Here is a 22,712-nt window from a genome sequence, read left to right as displayed (position 1 = left end):
AATATAACCAAGCTAATGGATTTGAATTGGGGACGCAAAGTGAATCATTACCTGAACCGAGCGTTTGGGAAGAGAAAATCCACAGCTTTCATTAAACACTTGTTGTTCTAATGCCTCATAAGAAGTTGGGGCATTTTTTATAAAAGCCAGGAAGTTTTTAATTAGAAGGAATTCATGCCCCTGCGGGGGCATTTTCCAGCACCTAGAGATGTTTTTTGGTTGTGACAACTAAGGAGGATGCTAGTGACAGTGACCGGGTCAGGGCCTGGGATGTCGCTGACTATCTTCCAATGCACTGTTTACCATACCATAGAATGATGTGTTCTAAGTATCAATAGTGTTAAGAGTAATCCTACCTTCTAACATTCGCAACTCAGAAGAAAGAGCTAAGTTCCAAGCAAGTCAGACCCCTCAAAGCAAAACTGCAAAACTACTTGTTGACAGAACTAGAACCTGAGCATGAGACTTTCGATGCCTGTTATAAAGCTCAAGCCAGGTGGGAATGAGCCAACCAAAATTCTCACAATTTGGATGCTAAAATTCAAGACAGCCATCAAACCGCACACACTAATAGTAGGAGACTTCAACACTCCTCTCTCACCAATGGACAGGTCAATCAGACAGAAACCTAACAGAGAAATTAGAGAATTAATGGAGGTAATGAAGCAAATGGACTTAACAGACATCTATAGATTATTCCACCCAAAGAGGAAAGAATATACCTTTTACTCTGCAGCTCATGGAACCTTCTCGAAAATTGACCACATACTCGGTAACAAAGCTAACTTACACAGTTACAAAAAAATATCACTAACCACCTGTGTCTTATCAGATCACCATGGATTAAAGTTAGAATTCAACAACAATGCTTCCCCCAGAAAGCCTACAAACTCATGGAAACTGAACAGTCAACTACTGAACCATACCTGGATTAAGGAAGAAATAAAGAGAGAAATTAAAGTCTTCCTTGAATTCAATGAAAATAAAGAAACAACATACTCGAACTTACGGGACGCTATGAAAGCAGTCCTAAGAGGAAAGTTCATAGCACTAAGTGCCCACTTAAAGAAAACAGAGAAAGCACATATTGGAGACTTAATAGCCCACCTGAAAGCTCTAGAAAAAAAAGAGGCAGACTCACCTAGGAGGAGTAGAAGACTGGAAATAATCAAACTGAGGGCTGAAATCAACAAAATAGAAACACAGAAAACAATCCGAAGAATCAATGAATCAAAAAGCTGGTTCCTGGAGAAAATCAACAAGATTGACAAACCCCTATCCAAACTAGTCAAACGGCAGAGAGAAAATTTGCAAATTAATAAGATCAGAAATGAAAAGGGGGACATAACCACAGACACAGAGGAAATTCAGAGAGTCATTAGATCTTACTACAAAAGCCTGTATACCACAAAACTGGAAAATGTAAAAGAAATGGACACTTTTTTAGATAAATACCATTTACCAAAATTAAACCAGGACCAGGTGAACAATCTAAACAGACCTGTCAGTCGCGAAGAATTAGAAGCTGTTATCAAAAACCTCCCTACCAAAAAAAGCCCAGGGCCAGATGGGTTCAATGCTGAATTCTACCAGAACTTCCAAGAAGACCTAATTCCTATACTCCTCAATGTATTCCACAATATAGAAACAGAAGGGTCATTACCAAATTCCTTTTATGAAGCTACAGTTACTCTGATACCAAAACCACACAAAGACTCAACCAGGAAAGAGAATTACAGGCCGATCTCACTCATGAATATCGATGCAAAAATCCTCAACAAAATACTGGCAAACCGAATCCAAGAACACATCCGAAAAATTATACATTATGATCAAGTAGGCTTCATTCCTGAGATGCAGGGCTTGTTCAACATACAAAAATCTATCAATGTAATCGAGCATATAAATAAACTGAAAGAAAAAAACCATATGATCATTTCATTAGATGCTGAAAAAGCATTTGACAAAATTCAACATCCATTTATGTTAAAAGTCTTGGAGAGATTAGGGATACAAGGGTCATACCTAAATATAATAAAAGCTATATACAGAAAACCGACAGCTAACATCAAATTAAACGGAGAGAAACTCAAAGCCATCCCGCTTAACTCAGGAACACGACAAGGCTGTCCACTTTCCCCATACCTCTTCAATATAGTGCTTGAAGTTCTAGCAATAGCAATAAGACAACACAATGGGATCAAGGGGATTCGAATTGGAAAGGAAGAAGTTAAACTTTCGTTATTCGCAGATGATATGATAGTGTACATAAGCGACCCCCAAAACTCCACCAAAGAACTCTTACAGCTGATAAACAGCTTTAGTAATGTGGCAGGATACAAGATCAACTCCAAAAAATCAGTCGCCCTCTTATACACAAAGGATATGGAAGCAGAGAGGGAAATCAGAGAAGCTTCTCCATTCACGATAGCCACAAACAGCATAAAATATCCTGGGGTAAATCTAACCAAGGAAGTGAAAGATCTATTTGACAAGAACTTTAAGGCATTGAAGAAAGAAATTGAAGAGGATACCAAAAAATGGATGGACATCCCTTGCTCTTGGATTGGGAGGATCAACATAGTAAAAATGGCAATTCTACCAAAGGCAATTTATAGATTCAATGCAATCCCCATCAAGATCCCATCAAAATTCTTCACAGATTTGGAGAGGACAATAATCAACTTTATATGGAAAAACAAAAAACCCAGGATAGCCAAAACAATCCTATACAATAAAGGATCCTCTGGAGGCATTACCATCCCTGACTTCAAACTCTATTACAGAGCTACAGTAATGAAAACAGGGTGGTACTGGCATAAAAACAGAGAAGTCGACCAATGGAATCGTATAGAAGACATGGATTTAATCCCACAAACCTATGAACACCTCATTTTCGATAAAGGAGCTAAAAGTATACAATGGAAGAAAGAAAGCATCTTCAACAAATGTTGCTGGCACAACTGGATGTCAACGTGTAGAAGAATGAAAATAGACCCATATCTATCACCGTGCACAAAACTCAAGTCCAAATGGATTAAAGACCTCAATATCAGCCCGAATACACTGAACCTGATAGAAGAGAAAGTGGGAAATACCCTACAACAGATGGGCACAGGTGATCGCTTCTTAGGTATAACCCCAGAAGCACTGACATTAAGGGCAACATTGAATAAATGGGACCTACTAAAACTGAGAAGCTTCTGTAAAGCAAAGGACACTGTCACTAAGACACAAAGGCAACCTACTGACTGGGAGAAGATCTTCACCAACCCCACAACAGACAAAGGTCTGATCTCCAAAATATATAGAGAACTCAAGAAACTAGACTTTAAAAGGCTAATTAACCCAATTAAAAAATGGGGCACTGAACTGAACAGAGAATTCTCAACAGAAGAAGTTCAAATGGCCAAAAGACACTTAAGGTCGTGCTCAATCTCCTTAGCAATCAGGGAAATGCAAATCAAAACAACTTTGAGATATCATCTTACACCTGTCAGAATGGCTAAAGTCAAAAACACCAAGGATAGCCTTTGCTGGAGAGGCTGTGGAGGAAGGGGTACACTCATCCATTGCTAGTGGGAATGCAATCTTGTGCAACCACTGTGGAAGTCAGTGTTTCGGTTTCTCAGGAAATTCGGGATCAACCTACCCCTCGACCCAGCAATACCACTCTTGGGAATTTACCCAAGAGATGCTCTATCATATGTCAAAAGCATTTGTTCAACTATGTTCATAGCAGTATTGTTTGTAATAGCCAGAACCTGGAAACAACCTAGATGCCCTTCAATGGAAGAATGGATGAAGAAAGTATGGAATATATACACATTAGAGTACTACGCTGCGGTAAAAAACAATGACTTCTCGAATTTTGCATGCAAATGGATGGAAATAGAAAACACTATCCTGAGTGAGGTATCCCAGACCCAAAAAGATGAACATGGGATGTACTCACTCATAATTGGTTTCTAGCCATAAATAGGGGTCACGGAGTCTACAATAGGCGAATCTAAAGAAGCTAAGTAAGAAGGTGAACCCAAGGAAAAACATATAGTTATCCTCTTGGATAAGGGAAGTAGACAAAATTGCTGGGGAGAAAAGTGGGATGTTGGGGGTGGGGTGGGATGGGGGTAAGGGGAGATGGGGAGAGAAAAGGTAGAAGGAAAGGAGGGGGGACTTGGGGAAACAGGAGGATCGGGATAAAGGAAGGTTGGATAGGGGAGCACGGAACCCCATTTCTTAGTTAAAGGACCCACTTTAGGATGGGCAGGAGACTTGACCCTAGAGGGGCTCCCAGGTGCCCAAGCTGAGGCCCCCAGTTAGTTCCTTGGGCAGCTGAGGATAGGGAACCTGAAATGACCCTATCCTAGAGCAATACTGACGAATATCATGCATATCACCCTAGAACTTTCATCTGGCGATGGATGGAGATAGAGACAGAGACCCACACTGGAACACTGGATAGAGCTCTCAAGGTCCCAAGGAGGAGCAGAAGGAGGGAGAACATGAGCAAAGAAGCCGGGACCACGAGGGGTGCACCCACCCACTGAGACAGTGGAGCTGATCTACTGGGAGCTCACCAAGGCCAGCTGGACTGTTACCAAAAAAAGCATGGGATAAAACTGGACTCTCTGAACAGGGCGAACAATGAGGGCTGATGAGACGCCAAGGACAATGGCACGCGGTTTTGATCCAACGCAATGTACTGGCTTGGTGGGAGCCTAGCCAGTTTGGATGTTCACCTTCCTAGATATGGACGGAGTGGGGAGGACCTAGGACTTACCACAGGGCAGGGAACCCTGACTGCTCTTTGGACTGGAGAGGCAGGGGGAGAAAAGTGGGGGGAAAGGGAGAGGGGTGGGAGGAGGGGGAGAAGAATGGGAGGAGGGGGAGGGAAATGGGAGGCTGGGAGGAGGTGGAAATTTGTTTTTTTTTCTTTTTTCTTTCTTTTCTTTATTCTCCTTTTATCAATAAAAAAAATTAAAAAAAAAAAGAAAACAGAGAAAGCACATATTGGAGACTTAATAGCCCACCTGAAAGCTCTAGAAAAAAAAAGAGGCAGACTCACCTAGGAGGAGTAGAAGACTGGAAATAATCAAACTGAGGGCTGAAATCAACAAAATAGAAACACAGAAAACAATCCGAAGAATCAATGAATCAAAAAGCTGGTTCCTGGAGAAAATCAACAAGATTGACAAACCCCTATCCAAACTAGTCAAACGGCAGAGAGAAAATTTGCAAATTAATAAGATCAGAAATGAAAAGGGGGACATAACCACAGACACAGAGGAAATTCAGAGAGTCATTAGATCTTACTACAAAAGCCTGTATACCACAAAACTGGAAAATGTAAAAGAAATGGACACTTTTTTAGATAAATACCATTTACCAAAATTAAACCAGGACCAGGTGAACAATCTAAACAGACCTGTCAGTCGCGAAGAATTAGAAGCTGTTATCAAAAACCTCCCTACCAAAAAAAGCCCAGGGCCAGATGGGTTCAATGCTGAATTCTACCAGAACTTCCAAGAAGACCTAATTCCTATACTCCTCAATGTATTCCACAATATAGAAACAGAAGGGTCATTACCAAATTCCTTTTATGAAGCTACAGTTACTCTGATACCAAAACCACACAAAGACTCAACCAGGAAAGAGAATTACAGGCCAATCTCACTCATGAATATCGATGCAAAAATCCTCAACAAAATACTGGCAAACCGAATCCAAGAACACATCCGAAAAATTATACATTATGATCAAGTAGGCTTCATTCCTGAGATGCAGGGCTGGTTCAACATACAAAAATCTATCAATGTAATCGAGCATATAAATAAACTGAAAGAAAAAAACCATATGATCATTTCATTAGATGCTGAAAAAGCATTTGACAAAATTCAACATCCATTTATGTTAAAAGTCTTGGAGAGATTAGGGATACAAGGGTCATACCTAAATATAATAAAAGCTATATACAGAAAACCGACAGCTAACATCAAATTAAACGGAGAGAAACTCAAAGCCATCCCGCTTAACTCAGGAACACGACAAGGCTGTCCACTCTCTCCATACCTCTTCAATATAGTGCTTGAAGTTCTAGCAATAGCAATAAGACAACATAATGGGATCAAGGGGATTCGAATTGGAAAGGAAGAAGTTAAACTTTCGTTATTTGCAGATGATATGATAGTGTACATAAGCGACCCCCAAAACTCCACCAAAGAACTCTTACAGCTGATAAACAGCTTTAGTAATGTGGCAGGATACAAGATCAACTCCAAAAAATCAGTCGCCCTCTTATACACAAAGGATATGGAAGCAGAGAGGGAAATCAGAGAAGCTTCTCCATTCACGATAGCCACAAACAGCATAAAATATCTTGGGGTAAATCTAACCAAGGAAGTGAAAGATCTATTTGACAAGAACTTTAAGGCATTGAAGAAAGAAATTGAAGAGGATACCAAAAAATGGATGGACATCCCTTGCTCTTGGATTGGGAGGATCAACATAGTAAAAATGGCAATTCTACCAAAGGCAATTTATAGATTCAATGCAATCCCCATCAAGATCCCATCAAAATTCTTCACAGATTTGGAGAGGACAATAATCAACTTTATATGGAAAAACAAAAAACCCAGGATAGCCAAAACAATCCTATACAATAAAGGATCCTCTGGAGGCATTACCATCCCTGACTTCAAACTCTATTACAGAGTTACAGTAATGAAAACAGGGTGGTACTGGCATAAAAACAGAGAAGTTGACCAATGGAATCGTATAGAAGACCCGGATTTAATCCCACAAACCTATGAACACCTCATTTTCGATAAAGGAGCTAAAAGTATACAATGGAAGAAAGAAAGCATCTTCAACAAATGGTGCTGGCACAACTGGATATCAACCTGTAGAAGAATGAAAATAGACCCATATCTAATATGGTGAATAAAATGTCCATGGGGAATATAAAACATACTCACGTAAGGTGTGGATGGGCATCCCTATGCAACCAGTACTTGAGAGGCTATGCTGGGAAGATCATGAGTTCCAGACCACCCTGGGCTACCCACTGACACTGCGTGCTATCCAGAGCTTCTTATTTGAATAGTGGGCCTTCATTTTCTTAAGAGAAATATAAGCACCTGTTTCGATTGTCTCCATTTTAGTAAACACAATGGGAGGAGAGCCATTCTTTTTCTGCTCACATGCCATTTTTCATTATTTGGTTTACATGTACATTAATAGTTAGAGCCTGCTAAAAGTTGTCAAGACTCCATTGAGGAGTGATAAAGAGACAACTCACCATTAAAACTCCAAAGTGGGTGAGGTGGTTACACTGACAGATTGTGTAATTTACGTTGCTTTCCTTTACTTCACAGCCTGATGAATTCCATCCACCTAGCCCATCTGCAGGGGACAGAAGGGAATTTCAAAGCAATTTTACTTTTCTCAGAAATGCTTAATTTTTCATTATATGAACCATCCAAACGTGTGTTATAATTAGCACTGTTTGTTAAGACAGCAAGATAGAAATACAATTGAACAGCAAAATTAAATTACATTTAATAGGCCAAATTGACGTGTGTGTCAGGGGTGCAGGGTGGGAGGGGGCTTTGTAAATAGTCTAACTTCTTCTTGTCACTCACTGCTCCTGGTTCTGTACCACACCTCTACAGATTAAAGCAGATTCTAATCATGAGCCACTATTCCTGCCACCATGCTGGAGACACGTGTTATGTAAGTGGCCAATAGAATAAACAGACAGATCTGGAAGTTTCATAAGGACCTTGACTTTTGGAATATAGGCTGCCACTTAGCCAACCCAGGCATTTATGTTAGAAACAGCCAGTTGCACCCAGAAACTAAATGGGCTCACGTGATCATGGTCTAGAGATGTTTTCGCCCCGTTAGAGCCTTGTAGATCTTGGGTTCTCCAGCTTTTTGAGGACGGTACTGCACCAAAAGATTTATCTCAGGACAAGTATCCAGGTGTGAGCAGAACTGTCACCATGGGATAATGCTATAGATTCCAGATGTTCTAGATTCCCGGCATAGAGAGCCAGAGGCAAAAGGTCTCCTGGGAATGGGAACAACTGCCAAGAATCAACACAGGAACCAAATTATCAACAGCTTGTCACTCTATAGAACCATTTTTTTAACAGACTTGGGGGGAGCCAGGGGAGGACACATTGTTTCTGCTTGTCAGAAAAAGGTAGTGTTCTGTTCCCTAAGGAGCTAAGTACAAAAACGAATGTCTCTTTACTCTCAGATTTCTAGATGGGAAAAGTACCCAAGCAGAGCTCCCTAGGTAGAAGAACGCTTCTCACCACCAACCATGACATTCCTGGGAGAGATTGGTTGTGTGGGAAAATTCTCTAAGATTTGGCATTAACACTAGAGATTCCAGTGGAGGTAGCAAATCTAAGAGAAAGCCAGTCAGGAGTAATCACACCCAGCACCTTCATAGATGTGGTTATCCAAGCAGAAGGACTTTTCAGGATTAATGAACAAGTCTCATCTCCTCAATGACATAATTAAAAGATTGGGTCCCTTAGAGGGCATAGGGCCTACCCAAGGATTCACCATCATTAGAAAAGATGGGGGGAAAGTGACTAGTGATATTCTCTGTAAGAAAGTACACCCAGGGCTGGAGAGAAGGCTCAGTTCTTAAAGGCTAGGCTCACAACCAAAAAGATAAGAAAGTACACCTAAAGAGGCAGGTGATCGTTCCTCAGCCCTCTCTCAATAGTTCACAGTTATTCGGCACTGGGCCTTCTAACTATATTTTTTCCAATCTTGCTTACCCATAAGTTGAGTTATTTTTGTAATTTCTATAACAAATGTCTTACCAATATGAATTTTCTTAAATTTCATGCCCTAAAACTCATAGAGGGTGTCTTGGTCATGCAGAGTGCTCTGTGAGGCCCGATTAGACAACAGCTGCACAACAAACCCTTGGCCTCCGCCACCAAACAGGTCACAGTCTGCTTCTATAAATACTTACGGTTGGTGTCAAAATCCCAAAAGGCACAGTAAACTTGATCATAATTCTGCAAAAATGAGAATTACAGCTAAATAACTTTCTTTGTAAGGGCTCCTGCACAGCAATAATACATAGAAGTGCTTTTTCAAGGTTGTTAGCCAGCGGACACACAAGCATGCAACATCGGAACACACACACACCCACACCCACACACTGAGAGGAGAGAAAAAGAGAGATCATTTATGATTTGGTTTTAAGTCTTACTCCACCTAGCTCTCGAGTTAGAAGTAAGAAAATAGCATTTCACTGTATGGCATGTGCCATTCAGTAGCATTGGGATCTGTCGGTTGGTACAAGGCCCTGGGAGAAGCTGTAGAGAATCAGCGAGAGACTGGCGTATGGTAGGTGTTCTTTATGAGGCTTCGGAACTGGGGACTCACAGCTGTGATCATCCTTTATGGACACATGATTGAGTTGCTTCCTCATTAAGCCTGTTGAAGATTCCCAAAATGTCCCGAGCTCCTACAATCTCTGAGAGACTGTAGGTAAGGAATAATTAATTCCCAGGCATAATCTCAGAGTCATAGTCAAAATTGAGAGATCTTACCCGCCTAACATGTTTTATTTCCAATCTGGTTTTTAAATTCCCTGTTCCACTCTCCCTTCTCTTTAAGACTAGTGGAAAATATGTTAGACCATATGGTCTCTTAGACAAGGAATGAAGGAAATTATTAAAACTCCACACTGGACACATATTAACATCAAAGAATAAAACAGTAACTCATTCTTTTACTAAGACTGAATTTGATCATTTTAGTAAGAGAAGCCTTATGTTATTCCATGATTATCATTTTAATCCTTGGATAATGAATACATGTTTTAATGTTCTTCACGGAAAACTAAAGAATAAAAATGTTATTTTCAATGAGTGTTGTTTGTCTCACTCAAAAATGAATGAAATTCAATGGCTTTTACTGTTACAACCAGAGATCTCCATAGTCTTAGTTATTGTCTTGCTAGAATGTCCACTGTTCATGATCCCTTGAGAATACAGCATTGTTTCTAGAAATACCCAATTATAACATTCTTCTCCTAACTGGAGTTAGAAAATCCTCATAAAGTCTTTGAATTGAATGTTAATTGACCTTTTGTTTTCGACAGGAAAACCACAGAGGGATCCTGTTTGGTTCCCAGATGAAAATAGATATATTACCCAGTTTCCTTGAATATGCTTCAGAATGATAATCACTGGATCATCCAAGTTTTGAATTGACATATTTGAGATGCTTGCACTCACAACATATGTCATTAATGCAGTAGTGATGGTTTTAGTCTGCAGAAGAAACATAAAAGTCCTAAATGTTTAATTTCTTATATAATCATTATCAGTCTAGAATCGGTGATGTGTTACATAGTTTTGGCACAGAAGTGCGGGGAAATCACAATCTAATAGTGAACTTTCAGAGTCATTAAGTTCACCTCTTCACATAAGGCACAGTGTTTTTTTTTAAAAAAAAACTCGAACAATTTATTAATTTATCCATCCATCCATTTAGAACAAATCTCTCCAACCAACATTGGCTTTGTACCAGATACTTAATATTGCCCTTGTGACAAAGTAAAATATTCTGCCTTGATATTGCTCCAGGTCTAAACATTTCACAGTGTAATTTGGTTCTAACTCTTGACCATCCATATAAGATTTTCTGATAAGGAATCTGAATCCATCATGTTAGTTACAAGTCATTTCATGGTCTACCCCCTCCCCCCCATAGGAGAAGGAAGTAGGTTTATCTACACCCAGCTTGAAATACGTCTTCAAGGATAGTCATCTGTACTCTAGAAGACCACAAGCTCTGAGGTCGAGGTCCAGACGTTATAGGCCAGCATGTCTTGCTCAGTCTACTATGCAGCAGGTATTGCCTCTTTGGGCTCCTAGGATTCAGATAGTTGGCTAAGTGCTTTCCCCATGTGTATGCTTCAGCTCTCAGTGACATTGCATGGCCATTGTTATTCAACTGAACTGAGGCTTGGGTAGGCTTAATACCTGTATGTACAAAGATCGCATAGCCAATGAGTGGCAAAACAGGACCTTTGACCTTGTTAATTAGAGAGTCTCGTATCCCTACAGATACGTTGATTTAAAGACAACAAACTAAACTACAGATATGAGATCCTTTAATTAGCAAGGGCAAAGTTCCAAAGGCCAAGACTCCAGAAGGCCAGTTAGCTGAGTGATCGCCTCTCTGTTGCATATATGAAAGCTCAAACAGGCTAAAGGAAGATGGAAAGAAATTGAATAAAATTTTTTAAAATTTTTCTAAGAAAGCCTGATGTTCAGATGACATCCATTGAAGCGCCTAGTGGACATGGTTAAAAGATGCCACTGGGAAAATAGTGTGCAGTAGCTACTCCCTAGTCAACTTAAGCACTTGAGTAACTAACCATGAATGTGGTCTTGGTCAACTTGGGAGTGCCGACTTTATGTTTACGACCATTTTTGTTCATCCTAAACAGTCATGTGATGGTTACTATTGTAACATGCCAGGATCTAGACTCATACAGGGCATGTTTGAGAAGCATCAATTATATTGGCTTGGCCTCTAGGTATACCTCTGCGGGATTATCTAGATTAGGCTAATCAACAGACCCCCTCTAAATGTCAGTGCCATCATTACCTCAACTAGGAGTCCTGGAGTGAATAAAAAAAGAGAAATCTAGCTAAGCACCGCAGTCATTTGCATCTTGACTGCAGACACTATGCAAACAGCTTTCTCAAGCCACTGCCGCAAGGATATCCCTACTATGGTGGACAGTATCCTCAAACGGTGAACCAAATCAACCCTTCCTTGCTTCAGTTCCAACAATTAGGAAAATAACAAATACACACTCTGGTGACTCGGTCTTCCTTTCTCTTCAGAGTTCCCTGAGATAGCCTGCTAAAGTGGAACACCATCAAACCAGGATGGGGGTAAGGTATTACTGACACTCAAAAGCCTAAGAGCTAGCCTAAGCCCCTTGGGTCTTCCAAAGACCTTCTCTTCTCTGGGCCATTGGTAACATGAGGAAGGAGGGTAGACCAGATGACCTCTAACTGTCCTCCAATTTAGCTTAAGGGATACAGTTTTCTGCAGCCAAAAGACCAAAGGAGGAAATATCCATAGGGACCCACTTAACAAACCTCTTCTCTGGGTTCATGTTTCTCACCTACAACGCGATAAGCATGGAGAGAGGGGAAATCACTTCTCACTCCTCTAGCCTCGAGTTCTGCCTGTTAGACCTCTCAACATTTGCACAGATGCTTCCTCTGTGTCAGCTCTCTTCACTCTTCATTTAATTCTGTGGCCCCTTCCCAGCTGAGATCTCCCCAACTCAAGTGGCTCCTGCTCTTCCATCTCCTACAGTCCCAGAGTCCCTGTGCCACAGTGTGATGGCTCAATGCCTTTGCTTCTCCCTGAGAGCTGCCCCTGCCAAAAGGAAGGAGGAGACACAAGATGTTCCAGAGTGGGGGTAGTCGTAACAATTTCTAAAGGAGGAGGTTGCAATGCCTGTCAAGATTTCGATCAAAAGATGTTAGCAGAAGCTGTGTAAAAACTAAGGCTGTGGGGCCTGGGCACTGAAGAGGAAGGTAGGTAGTTACAGGGTAGCATGTCTTCGTCCATGTACTCCTCAGTCACCAGTGACACATGGCCCAGGCTCATGTCCCGCTTTCAGTGTTAGAAACTTCTACTTTCTGTTCTCTTTTATTGGGTTTTGCTGTTGCTGTTTTTGTTTTGTTTTGTTTTTTTAATGGGAGGTGGTTTTTTTTTTTTGAGACAGGGTTTCTCTGTTGCTTTGGAGCCTGTCCTGGTACTCACTTTGTAGACCAGGCTGGCCTCGAACTCACGGAGATCTGCCTCTCTCTGCGTCCCGAGTGTGGGGGATTAAAGGCATGCGCCACCCCAAGTAGCTTCTGTTCTCTTTCAACTCACTGCCTTTTCCATGAGAGCAGGCCCCTACCTCTCCCTTGCTTAACACTGCAGCCATAGCACTCAGCACCCATCACCCAATGCCATGAAAGATACAGAGTAGCACTCAGCACCCAGCACCCAGGAATGAAATGACTATTTGCTGGATGAATAATTTATTGAATGACTAAAAGAATGAATCGTATCACCTTCAGCAAGCGCCTTCGCCTTTCTGGGTCTTGGTGACCTCACTGGCACAATGAAGATATGGGACGCTTTGAGTTATGAGCGCCCATCCAGCTCTGCATTTGATGCCAAGCTGGTTCTAACCCTTCTTCATCTGGCACTATGACGTCTGCAGGCTAATTTTGGCGAAGGTCTTTAGTCTATTTCAACGGAAGGTGCTAGCGAATCAAAATTACTTATTAAGTGTGAAATCTATGCAAAGCAAGTTTATCTCCTATTCTAAGAGACAAGCACAGCCCTGTGAAGGAAGGAGGGAAATTAAGACCAAAAATAATGGCATCTCTGATGATACAGAGGAGTGACAAGAATATCAAAAGGTTCAGACAGCTAAGGAACACATTTTAAATCATTATTACAAAATTTTGTCCACTAATTTTTTTCCAGGGTACAAAGAAGAGAGAGCAGAGTTATTAATTCTGGGAAGGCATCATGGGTAGGATTTAAACTAAACCTACAGGAACAAATAAAATTTGGCTGGATAGAAGAATGATCACAGTACGCCAGGGAAACAGAACACCTTGTAAACGCATTCCGTTCTTATGTGGTACACTTAAATTGCTACACTAAACGTATTATATTCTTTTTAGACCAGTACAGTATCCGCCCCCCAGTACATTTGTGAATGTTTGACCACTAAGAATTCATTCCAGCCTTGGAAGGCAGATACATGAGATCCCCAGACTAGTCACATTGGCAAGCTCTGGGTTTGACTAAGAGACATTACCTTAAAGAATAAGGTGGACGAACAATGGTTCTTGACATCATCCTCCGGCCTCCACATGCCCACGTACACATGTGAATGTGCAGCCTCCACATATGTGTGGGCTTACGTGCCTGTACACACAAACTTGCATGAACATGCATATACACACATGCACATGAACACACACTGATCTCAGAACTTTCTGTCCTTAGACAGCCTGAATTTGATCCCTAACTATACCACTGCACCACTGTGCGGCCTTGGGTGAAGTTATTTGGTGAGCCTCAGTTTCCCTTGAGAAGTTAATGAGGCAGGAAGCATAAATCGCAACAACTAAAGCCGGATGTGGTGGCACATGCCTTTAATCCTAGAACTCAGGAGGCAGAAGCAGTAGCATCTCTGATACCTTGGTCTATTAGAAAGTTCGAGGCCAGACAGAGGTGTATGATGAGAGCTTGTCTCAAATAAGTAGTACTCACTCTCATGAAGCTCACGCCAGCTCTGGCTGCTGTCATCTCCACAGCACAGTGAGACAGATGGTCACAGGCAGAGACCCAATCCCATAATAACAACAATAATGAAAAAACATTTACTCAGGGTGGGATACCTTGACCAGACTTGATGCAGGGGAGGGGGGCTTGGTCCTGCCTCAACTAGATGTGCCAGGCTTGCTGACTCCCCTTGGGGGAATGGGGGATGGGGAGTGAGAGGAGACATAGGAGGGGGAACTGTGGTTGGTATGGAAAATGAATAAAAAAGAAAAGAAAACGAAAGAATTTAGTCTGTAATTAGGATGTGCCAGGCAAATCATGAGTACTTTACAGATGTTAACTCCTTCAGTCCTTTAACAGGTCCATGATGTCCTGTTCTTAGACTATTTCACGTTACAAGAAACTACAGCATACAGAGGTTGAATCGCCTGCCAGAAATCATACAGGTAGAAGACAGCAATGTCGGCTTCAAATCCTAGCAGGAGCCTCACCACTTAAGGAGAGGTTTAGATCACGCAGACCTAGAAGTCGTGTGAGATAGAGGAGGGACTATTAATAAGCTGAAAGACAATCTCTTCGGGAGAACATGCTGTTCTTTTCTAGCTTTGAAACATTTTAAGGCCTCTGTTTGGTCACCAGATAACCCTTAAGGTCCCGTCCAAAGCTTCAGAGCTGTGAAAATTCAAAAGTGTAAAACATCATTAAAGTCGATGTTGATTCACGTGGGGTTGTGCTAAAAGACTTTGGAATCAATCAGAGCATATTCTAAAATAAACAGAACATCATGAAAATAGCAGAAGTTCATAATTAAAGTGAGTCAACATGTCAGTTCATGACAGTTACCAGAGGCAAGAACTTACCTTAAAGAGTGAAGTTTGGCCAAAAAAATTAAACAAGATAGTTTCTAAGCCGTTAACAGGAACTTTTTCTCCCAGCGATTTAGGCAAATATATGGAAGCCAAAACCCTTTTTACAGGGATACTGCCGAGGAAAATCTGCCAAGAAAAATCAGGAAATGAAAGCCAGAGTCCTCACCCATCATAGTAACAGCCTCTCCTCCTCCCATCCCAACCAATTCAGAATTCCCACAGAGGGCTGAAGCTGAGGGATGGGGCCTGGCTCCATAGGCTACCACACTTCCTACACATCCATACACCAACCAACACACACACGCATACACACACACACACACGTGCACACACACACACGTGCACACACACTGTTCCTTCCAAAGTTCTCTCCCTTTCACCTAAGTCCCACACTTTGGTGAAAAGAAGAATAGCAAATTAGGTGATTTTCCAAATGTTCAGAAATAAAGGCGAGTTGAGACATCGGGTTACCATCTCCCGTGTAGTTCTGAAAGCAGACGCAACAACGAACCTTGCAATATTAGGCACAGTCCACTGAGCAATGCTTCCACTGAAAGTGAGCCAAGGAAGTCAGCCTTTAGCCTTTAGCAATTCTGCTAGAGACTCACGGTGAGAAGGATATGCTTGTTTCATTGGGAATAAATAGCATTTGGTACACACTAGACCATTTTTGAGAATGAAAACGGGATTTATTAGAAATTACGCTTGGACTACAATCATAAACCTGGATCTTCCAGGCAAAAAGGGGTGTATGGGCACCTTACTTGCATTCTTTTTTTAATATCCTAATCAAAGTTGAGAAGTATGTTTTAGTAGGATATTAGTAAACAGTCTCTCAGGGAAGCAAAAAGATCATAAGGCAAGGAGGTAACTGAACAAAAACACGGTATTTGAAGCCATATTTTCCCTACTATCCATGGTGCTGCTCAGTGAGCTATAACCTAGTCAAGTATAGAGTAAGGGAGGTATGGATGGTAGTGTATAATGTTTGCGGAGTAACTTGATGAATGTAAAACCCATATGGATTTTCTAACACAGAGGACCCATACTTACTTGATGACCTTGTAGGTCACGATTTAGCTTCAGCCTATAGGTAATATAGGCTGAAGATGTGACTGGGGCTGATGGTCTGTTTATCCACTGATGCTTATACTGGAGACTCCATATGTAAACAAGGAGGTCAAAGCCTGTTTCTAGTATAGCTAAATAGCTCTTAATGGATGAGGATTTTGCTGCATCTAACAGCTATATAAACTGACAGTCCTTTGAAAGCCCGGGAAAATGAACGCTGGCAAATAGATTCTGGAGCAGAGGAAGCACTCAGAAAAAGGTAAAAGCGCAAGGTGAACTATTTGTTTTTCAGCTGTTCAGCTGATGTTGGGCTAAAACTACTACTGCTTTGAAGGGCATCTGAAAATGTTGCTAGAAAAAAATCTACTCCTTCCTATTGTGAAGAATATGAAGCAAAGGATCAAGAGAACGACAGGATGGGGAACATATGGGATGGAGAGAAGTAAATTCTGCACAGACTATGCTCCTGGTAGCTGAGTCCAAATAAATATCAAGGGACTCAACTAAGATTTGAACTGCCTTCCAGGACATGGAGTTTACTTTGATTCCAGACAACTTAATAGCCTATTATAACCAAATCAACAGCTTTCGGAGAAATATATTAGAAATTAATTTCCACATAATAAAATTCACAGTGTTCAGAATGCAATCCAAATTTTCTGAATATATGGAGAAAGAATACATATGATCCACTTTTTAACTACAAAGACAAATGACGAAGAACAATCTTGAAAGGACCCAGACACTAAAATTAACAGAGAGAACTGGAGAGGTTTGTTAAAGGCTAGGCTCACAACCAAAACTGAAGTCAACAGACAATGATTTTAAAGCCTCAAGTACAGCTGTGCCCTGGTATTTGAAATAAAATGTACTTTCAATTAATGCAGAGAGAATGAATAATACGAGAAAAGCAGAAACAATAAAACAATAAGAATAAGAAGGATATGAAGAGGAAAAGAAAATTCTAGGATGGCCATTGGAGTATTCTGGTTGTACTAGACAAGTACATCAGTTATACAATAATAACAAATGCTACTATTTTGAGATACATGGATAGAGATCATCTCATCAGAAAACAGATAATAAAATGATTGAAAATATAAACAGAAGTCAGGTGGTGGTGGTGCATGTCTTTAATCTCAGCAGATGGGAGGCAGAGGGATCTCTGTAAAGTCAAGACCAGTCTGGTCGACAAAGTGAGTTCCAGGAAAACAGAAATACATGGAGAAACCTCATCTTAGAAAACAAAACAACAAAAAACTGAGCAGAATCTCAAGGATTTTTGAAGCAGAATTAAAAGGTCTCATATACATGAAATTGGAGTCTCAACTGGACAGATAACATGGTAAGAAACAAGATCTGAAGAAATAATAAATTATTAATTCATGAAACTCAGCAAATCCCAACAGGATAAATACAACAAAAAACGCACTAAAGCACATAGTAGTCAAACTACAGAAAATATTAAAAAGCCAATAGGTGAGATGATATATTTCATATTTTATACAGAGAAAAAAATTTAAAGGATACCAATTTCTCACCAAAAGAAGGTTAAGACTAGAAGAGAGGGAGAGATTTTCAAAACATGATGGGGGAAGGGATCAAACATCCTTCAACAAATCAAGGGAAGATGTTTTCAGAAAATTAAAACTAAGACAAATCATCACGACACCTGCCTGGACTACGAGGTAGGCTAAATGATACTTGTGATGCTAAAGGCATACAATGCTGGATGGAAGTCTGCTCTTCAGAAAAGGACAGCAAATAACCAACTCAGTAAGTACCTGACTAATGGGGGAAAACCCTTTCTCTCAACTCCTTTAGCATCATGGCAGATGTCCTTAACCTCAGAACTTAGGAGACAGAGGCAGGTTCTATTAGTTCGAGCCCAGCTTAGGCCAGCTCCAGGCATCCAGGGCTAGATATTGAGACCAGATCTCAAAAATCTCAGATAGATAGATAGATAGATAGATAGATAGATAGATAGATAGATAGATAGATAGATAATCATAAAATTCCTTGGTTTAAAAAAATAACCAACATATGAAAATTAGAGAATAGAGAACAGAGAGTTTAAGTATTTATGGTTTTAAATTCCTACATTTTTGTGAAGCAGTCAATATTAACTCTAAGGAGACTATGGAAATATTAAGTTGTATATTTCAATATCTAGAGCAAGCATTAATAAAATTGTGTGTTTGGATAGTTTTATGTCAACTTGCCACAAATTAATGTCACCTAAGAGGAGGGGACCTCAATGAAGAAAGTGTTTGCATAAGATTAGGCTGTAGGTATCCCTGTAGGGCATTATCTCAATTAATGATCAATGGGGGAGGGCCCAGCCCACTGTGGTTGGTGCCATCCCTGGGCTGGTAGTCCTGGATTCTATAAGAAAGCAGGCTGAACAACTCACAGAAGCAAAGCAGTAAGCAGGTCCCCTCCATGGCCTCGGCATCAGCTCCTGCCTCCAGGTTCTTGCCCTGTTTGAGTTCCTGTCCTGATTTCCTTCAGTGATGAACAACAATGTGGACATGTAAACCAAATAAACCCATTTCTCCTCAATTTGCTTTAGGTCATGGTGTTCAACCACAGCAATAGAAACCCTAAGACATTGTGCTAGAAAGGACAAATGCTACTGGTAGAAACATAACATTGTTCAGCTACTATGGAAATCATTATGAAAGTTCGATCAGAAACCAAAGTAGCATAGTCATTGTATCTACCTATATCACATTTGAGTATATGCCCAAAAGAATCAAAGTCACATGTATGACAGACATCTATACACCCATTTTTATTGTGAAACTATTCATAATAACAAGGATACTGAATCAGCCGAGTTGACCATTGACATATAAATGGTGGACTAAAATTGTGATTGTATATGCCCAATAAAATATTAATTCATCCATGCGAAAGAATAAAATATACCACAGGGAAATGAGTCTAACTGGAGATTGTCGTGGTAAGTGAAATAAGTCAGATTCAGATAGAAATATTGCATGTGCCCATTTTGCAGGATCTATTAACTTTAAAAGAAGTATAAAGGAGAGCATCTGAAGGAATGAAGAATCAATTGAAGAGGGGAAACCACACAACAAGAGAGGAGGATTGGTGTGGATTTGATCAAAAGCCACTGCATGAAATGTCATAATGAAATCAACTATTTTGTAAAACTATTTGCTGACTTAGGATAATATGAAAAGCAAATACTAATAAAAATTAAAATGAAGTACCCTGTCTCAGAAAAACCAAAAGAAAATTAAAATGAAATATAATAAATATTTTAAAATAAATATAACAAAAAGGAAGAATAGCAGAATAAGAGTCCAGCATATAGAAAATAACATAAAATTACAGGATTTGGGGGTTGGTGGGGTTTTTTGTTTGTTTGTTTTGGGTTTTTTTTTTTTGGTTTTTTGAGACAGGTTTCTCTGCATAGTTTTGGAGCCTGTCCTAGCACTTGCTACTTTGTAGACCAGGTTGGCTTAAAACTCAGAGATCCATCTACCTCTGCCTCCTGAGTGCTGGAATTAAAGGCTTATGCCATCACCACTCTGCTAAAATTATAGCTTTAAGTTTAAAGTTTAATCATGTCAATAATTTTTTTAAACATTTAAGGAGTTTAGTGATGAGGCGAGCCTGGCTCTGGCATGGTTAGCTTTACACCTGAAATAACAACACACAAATTGTATTCTTTTAAACACTGCCTGGCCCATTAGCTCTAGCCTCTTACTGGCTAACTCTCACATCTTGATTAACCCATTTCTATTAATGTGTGTAGCACCACGAGGTGGTGGCTTACCGGGAAGATTCTAACCTACGTCCATCTTGGGCCGGAGCTTTATCGCATCTGCCTCACTGCCTTCTTCCTCCCAGCATTCTGTTCTGTCTGCTCCACCTACCTAATTTTCTGTCCTATCAAAGGGCCAAGGCAGTTTCTTTATTAACCAATGAAAGTAACACATGGACAGATGATCCTCCTCCATCAAAGGAGTATACACATAAAAGGTAGAAATCTCCAGGATTGATTAAAAAAAAGTTCAAACCAAACTATACTCTGTCTACAAGTATTATACTTTAAATATAAAGAAAATAGAGGGCACACACATGCTTCTGCTCACACATATGCATCCTAAGAAAGCTGTGAGGAAGATGAGACTGGCGGGCATGGTGGCACACACATATAATCCCAGCAAGCAGGAAGTAGAGAATGCTGGCTCATTGGTTGCAGTCCAGCCAGAACCATATAGATAATCCAAAGCCAATCCTGGCTACATAGAGAAACCTTGCCTCAAAGAAACACATCAGAGATAGAGGTATCTTATAATGATAAATAAATTATGATTAAGGATTGTATTAGGAAAACCCCACAACATAAATGTATATGAAATAAATATGACAAAATTTAAAAGAATTAAAGGGAAAATAGTTTTACAAAATTGGAGATTTTAATAGTCCTCTCAACTAGAAATTAACCAAGAAAAAGATTAGTAAACACATAGATGATTCAAATATTATCAACCACCTTTACCTTATTAATACTTATGCTATAATATACCTAAGAACTATAAAATGTACACCTTTTTTCATGGACCCAAAACCTGCACCCAATTACCCAGGATCAAAAGACAAGTTTGTCCTGCCCCAAAGCAATGTGCTAGACTTTGTTGACTCCCCATGGGAAGCCTTACTGACTCTGAGAAGTAGATGGGGATGGGCTGGAGGAAGGTAGGGGCAGTGGGAAGAGAAGAGGGAGTGGGTACTAGAATTGGTATATAAAATGAGAAAAGATAGTTTTTTTAAAAAAATAAAATTTTAAAAATGAAAGAAAATTATTATTTCAAGAGACACAAAATATCATTTAACAAAACTCATAACAAATTTTCAGCAAATTGGTAACTCTAGATGAGTGCAGATGTGTGTGCCTAGTCCTAGATACTTGGGAGGATGTCTTGAGCTCAGGAACTCAAGATCAGCCTGAGCAACAGAATAAAACCCCAGTTCAGGAAAAGAAAAGAGAGAATCATAGCATCCTCTAACAAAGTAAAAATGTAGGGGTCTGAAAATCAGGACCATGGCTAGCCTGATAGCAACAGTAGAATAATGAAGACTTTCCATTTCATATCAAGGATAAGACAAGACACCCACTACAACCATATCCCTTTAACATCCTATTAGAAATAGTAGACATCAAAATGAGGCTAATAAAGGCTGGGGGAAAATCTCTTTGCTCATAAGGTGCATGGTGTGCAGGTATGAGGACCTGATTTGTATCCCCAGGATCCAGGTAAAAGTCTGGACAGTACATTACATGTTGGTAACCCCAACACTGAGGAGCAAAGACAGGAAGACTCTGGACTTTCACTAACCAGTCATTAGCCAAAGCAATGAGATCAGGCTCAGTAAGGAAGAAGAAGAAGAAGAAGAAGAAGAAGAAGAAGAAGAAGAAGAAGAAGAAGAAGAAGAAGAAGAAGAAGAAGAAGAAGAAGAAGAAGAAGAAGAAGAAGAAGTTGTTTCCCCAATGCTGATCTCTGGCTTCCACACATACATGCACAGGCAAGTGCACCTACAAACACAAATACACACATGCTAAAAACTAAAAAACTGAAAAGGAATAAAGTGAGAGGTAGGAAAACAGCTGGAGAAGTGTGAGTGCTTGTTACACTAGCGTGACAACAGAGTAGCAAGTCAAGCATAATGTGTGCATCTGCAGCCCTGCACTAAGAGGAGTGGGGATTGCTGTGGCCACCATATTAGGTTCAGGCTCAGTGAGAGCTGTCTCAAGGTAGCAGGGTAGGAAGTGACAGAGTCGGACACCCCATTTTCTCCTCTGGAATCTGTTTACACACACACACACACATTCACACTCAAAAAGAGAAATATCACTAAGCAAAACACAAAACTGTTGTGTGAAAAATCTACAAAATATCTAAAACTATCAAACTAATCTTACAAATGTACATGATACATAAATGATGTACAAAGGTTAAATATCATTTGTCCAAAATAATAGGACCAGAAGTGTCTCAGATTTTGCAGGTTTTGGATGAAATATTTACATAGATTCTACTTACTGCTTGCACAATTCCTAATCCAAAAATCTGAAATTAGAAATGCTCAAAATCCCAAAATATAAAATATTTTGCACTTTGGAGTTTAAGATTAGGACAAATGAGTCAACTCATACTCTATATTTTACATTTAATCAATTGCATTTGGCATATTAGCATAAAATAATTGTAATTTTAAAATATTCCATTTGCAACAACAGCATAGAAAAAAGATATTCAAGAATAAACTCAAAACACAGCCAGGTGTGGTGGCACAAGTCTATTAAAATACCAGCAACTTGGAGTCAGAGATAAGAGGACTGTGAGCTTGAAGCCAACCTGGAACACATAG

The 22,712-nt window shown here is 40.1% G+C and overlaps 1 protein-coding gene across 1 annotated transcript in view; it reads right to left on the bottom strand.

Moving 5' to 3' along the window:
• Window positions 1–22,712, bottom strand: part of Adgrg4 (adhesion G protein-coupled receptor G4) — a 90,436-nt gene that overhangs the window by 16,467 nt on the left and 51,257 nt on the right. Inside the window, exons 12-15 of the mRNA XM_075958281.1 lie at window positions 15,228–15,362; window positions 10,194–10,313; window positions 9,002–9,047; window positions 7,301–7,404 (exon numbers count right to left, since the gene is read on the bottom strand). Coding sequence (XP_075814396.1) covers window positions 7,301–7,404; window positions 9,002–9,047; window positions 10,194–10,313; window positions 15,228–15,362 — 405 coding nt within the window. The remainder of the gene's footprint in view (window positions 1–7,300; window positions 7,405–9,001; window positions 9,048–10,193; window positions 10,314–15,227; window positions 15,363–22,712) is intronic.

The sequence above is a fragment of the Microtus pennsylvanicus genome, chromosome X (assembly GCF_037038515.1).
Source record: "Microtus pennsylvanicus isolate mMicPen1 chromosome X, mMicPen1.hap1, whole genome shotgun sequence".
Taxonomy (NCBI): domain Eukaryota; kingdom Metazoa; phylum Chordata; class Mammalia; order Rodentia; family Cricetidae; genus Microtus; species Microtus pennsylvanicus.
This window is presented reverse-complemented; position numbering and strand designations above follow the sequence as displayed.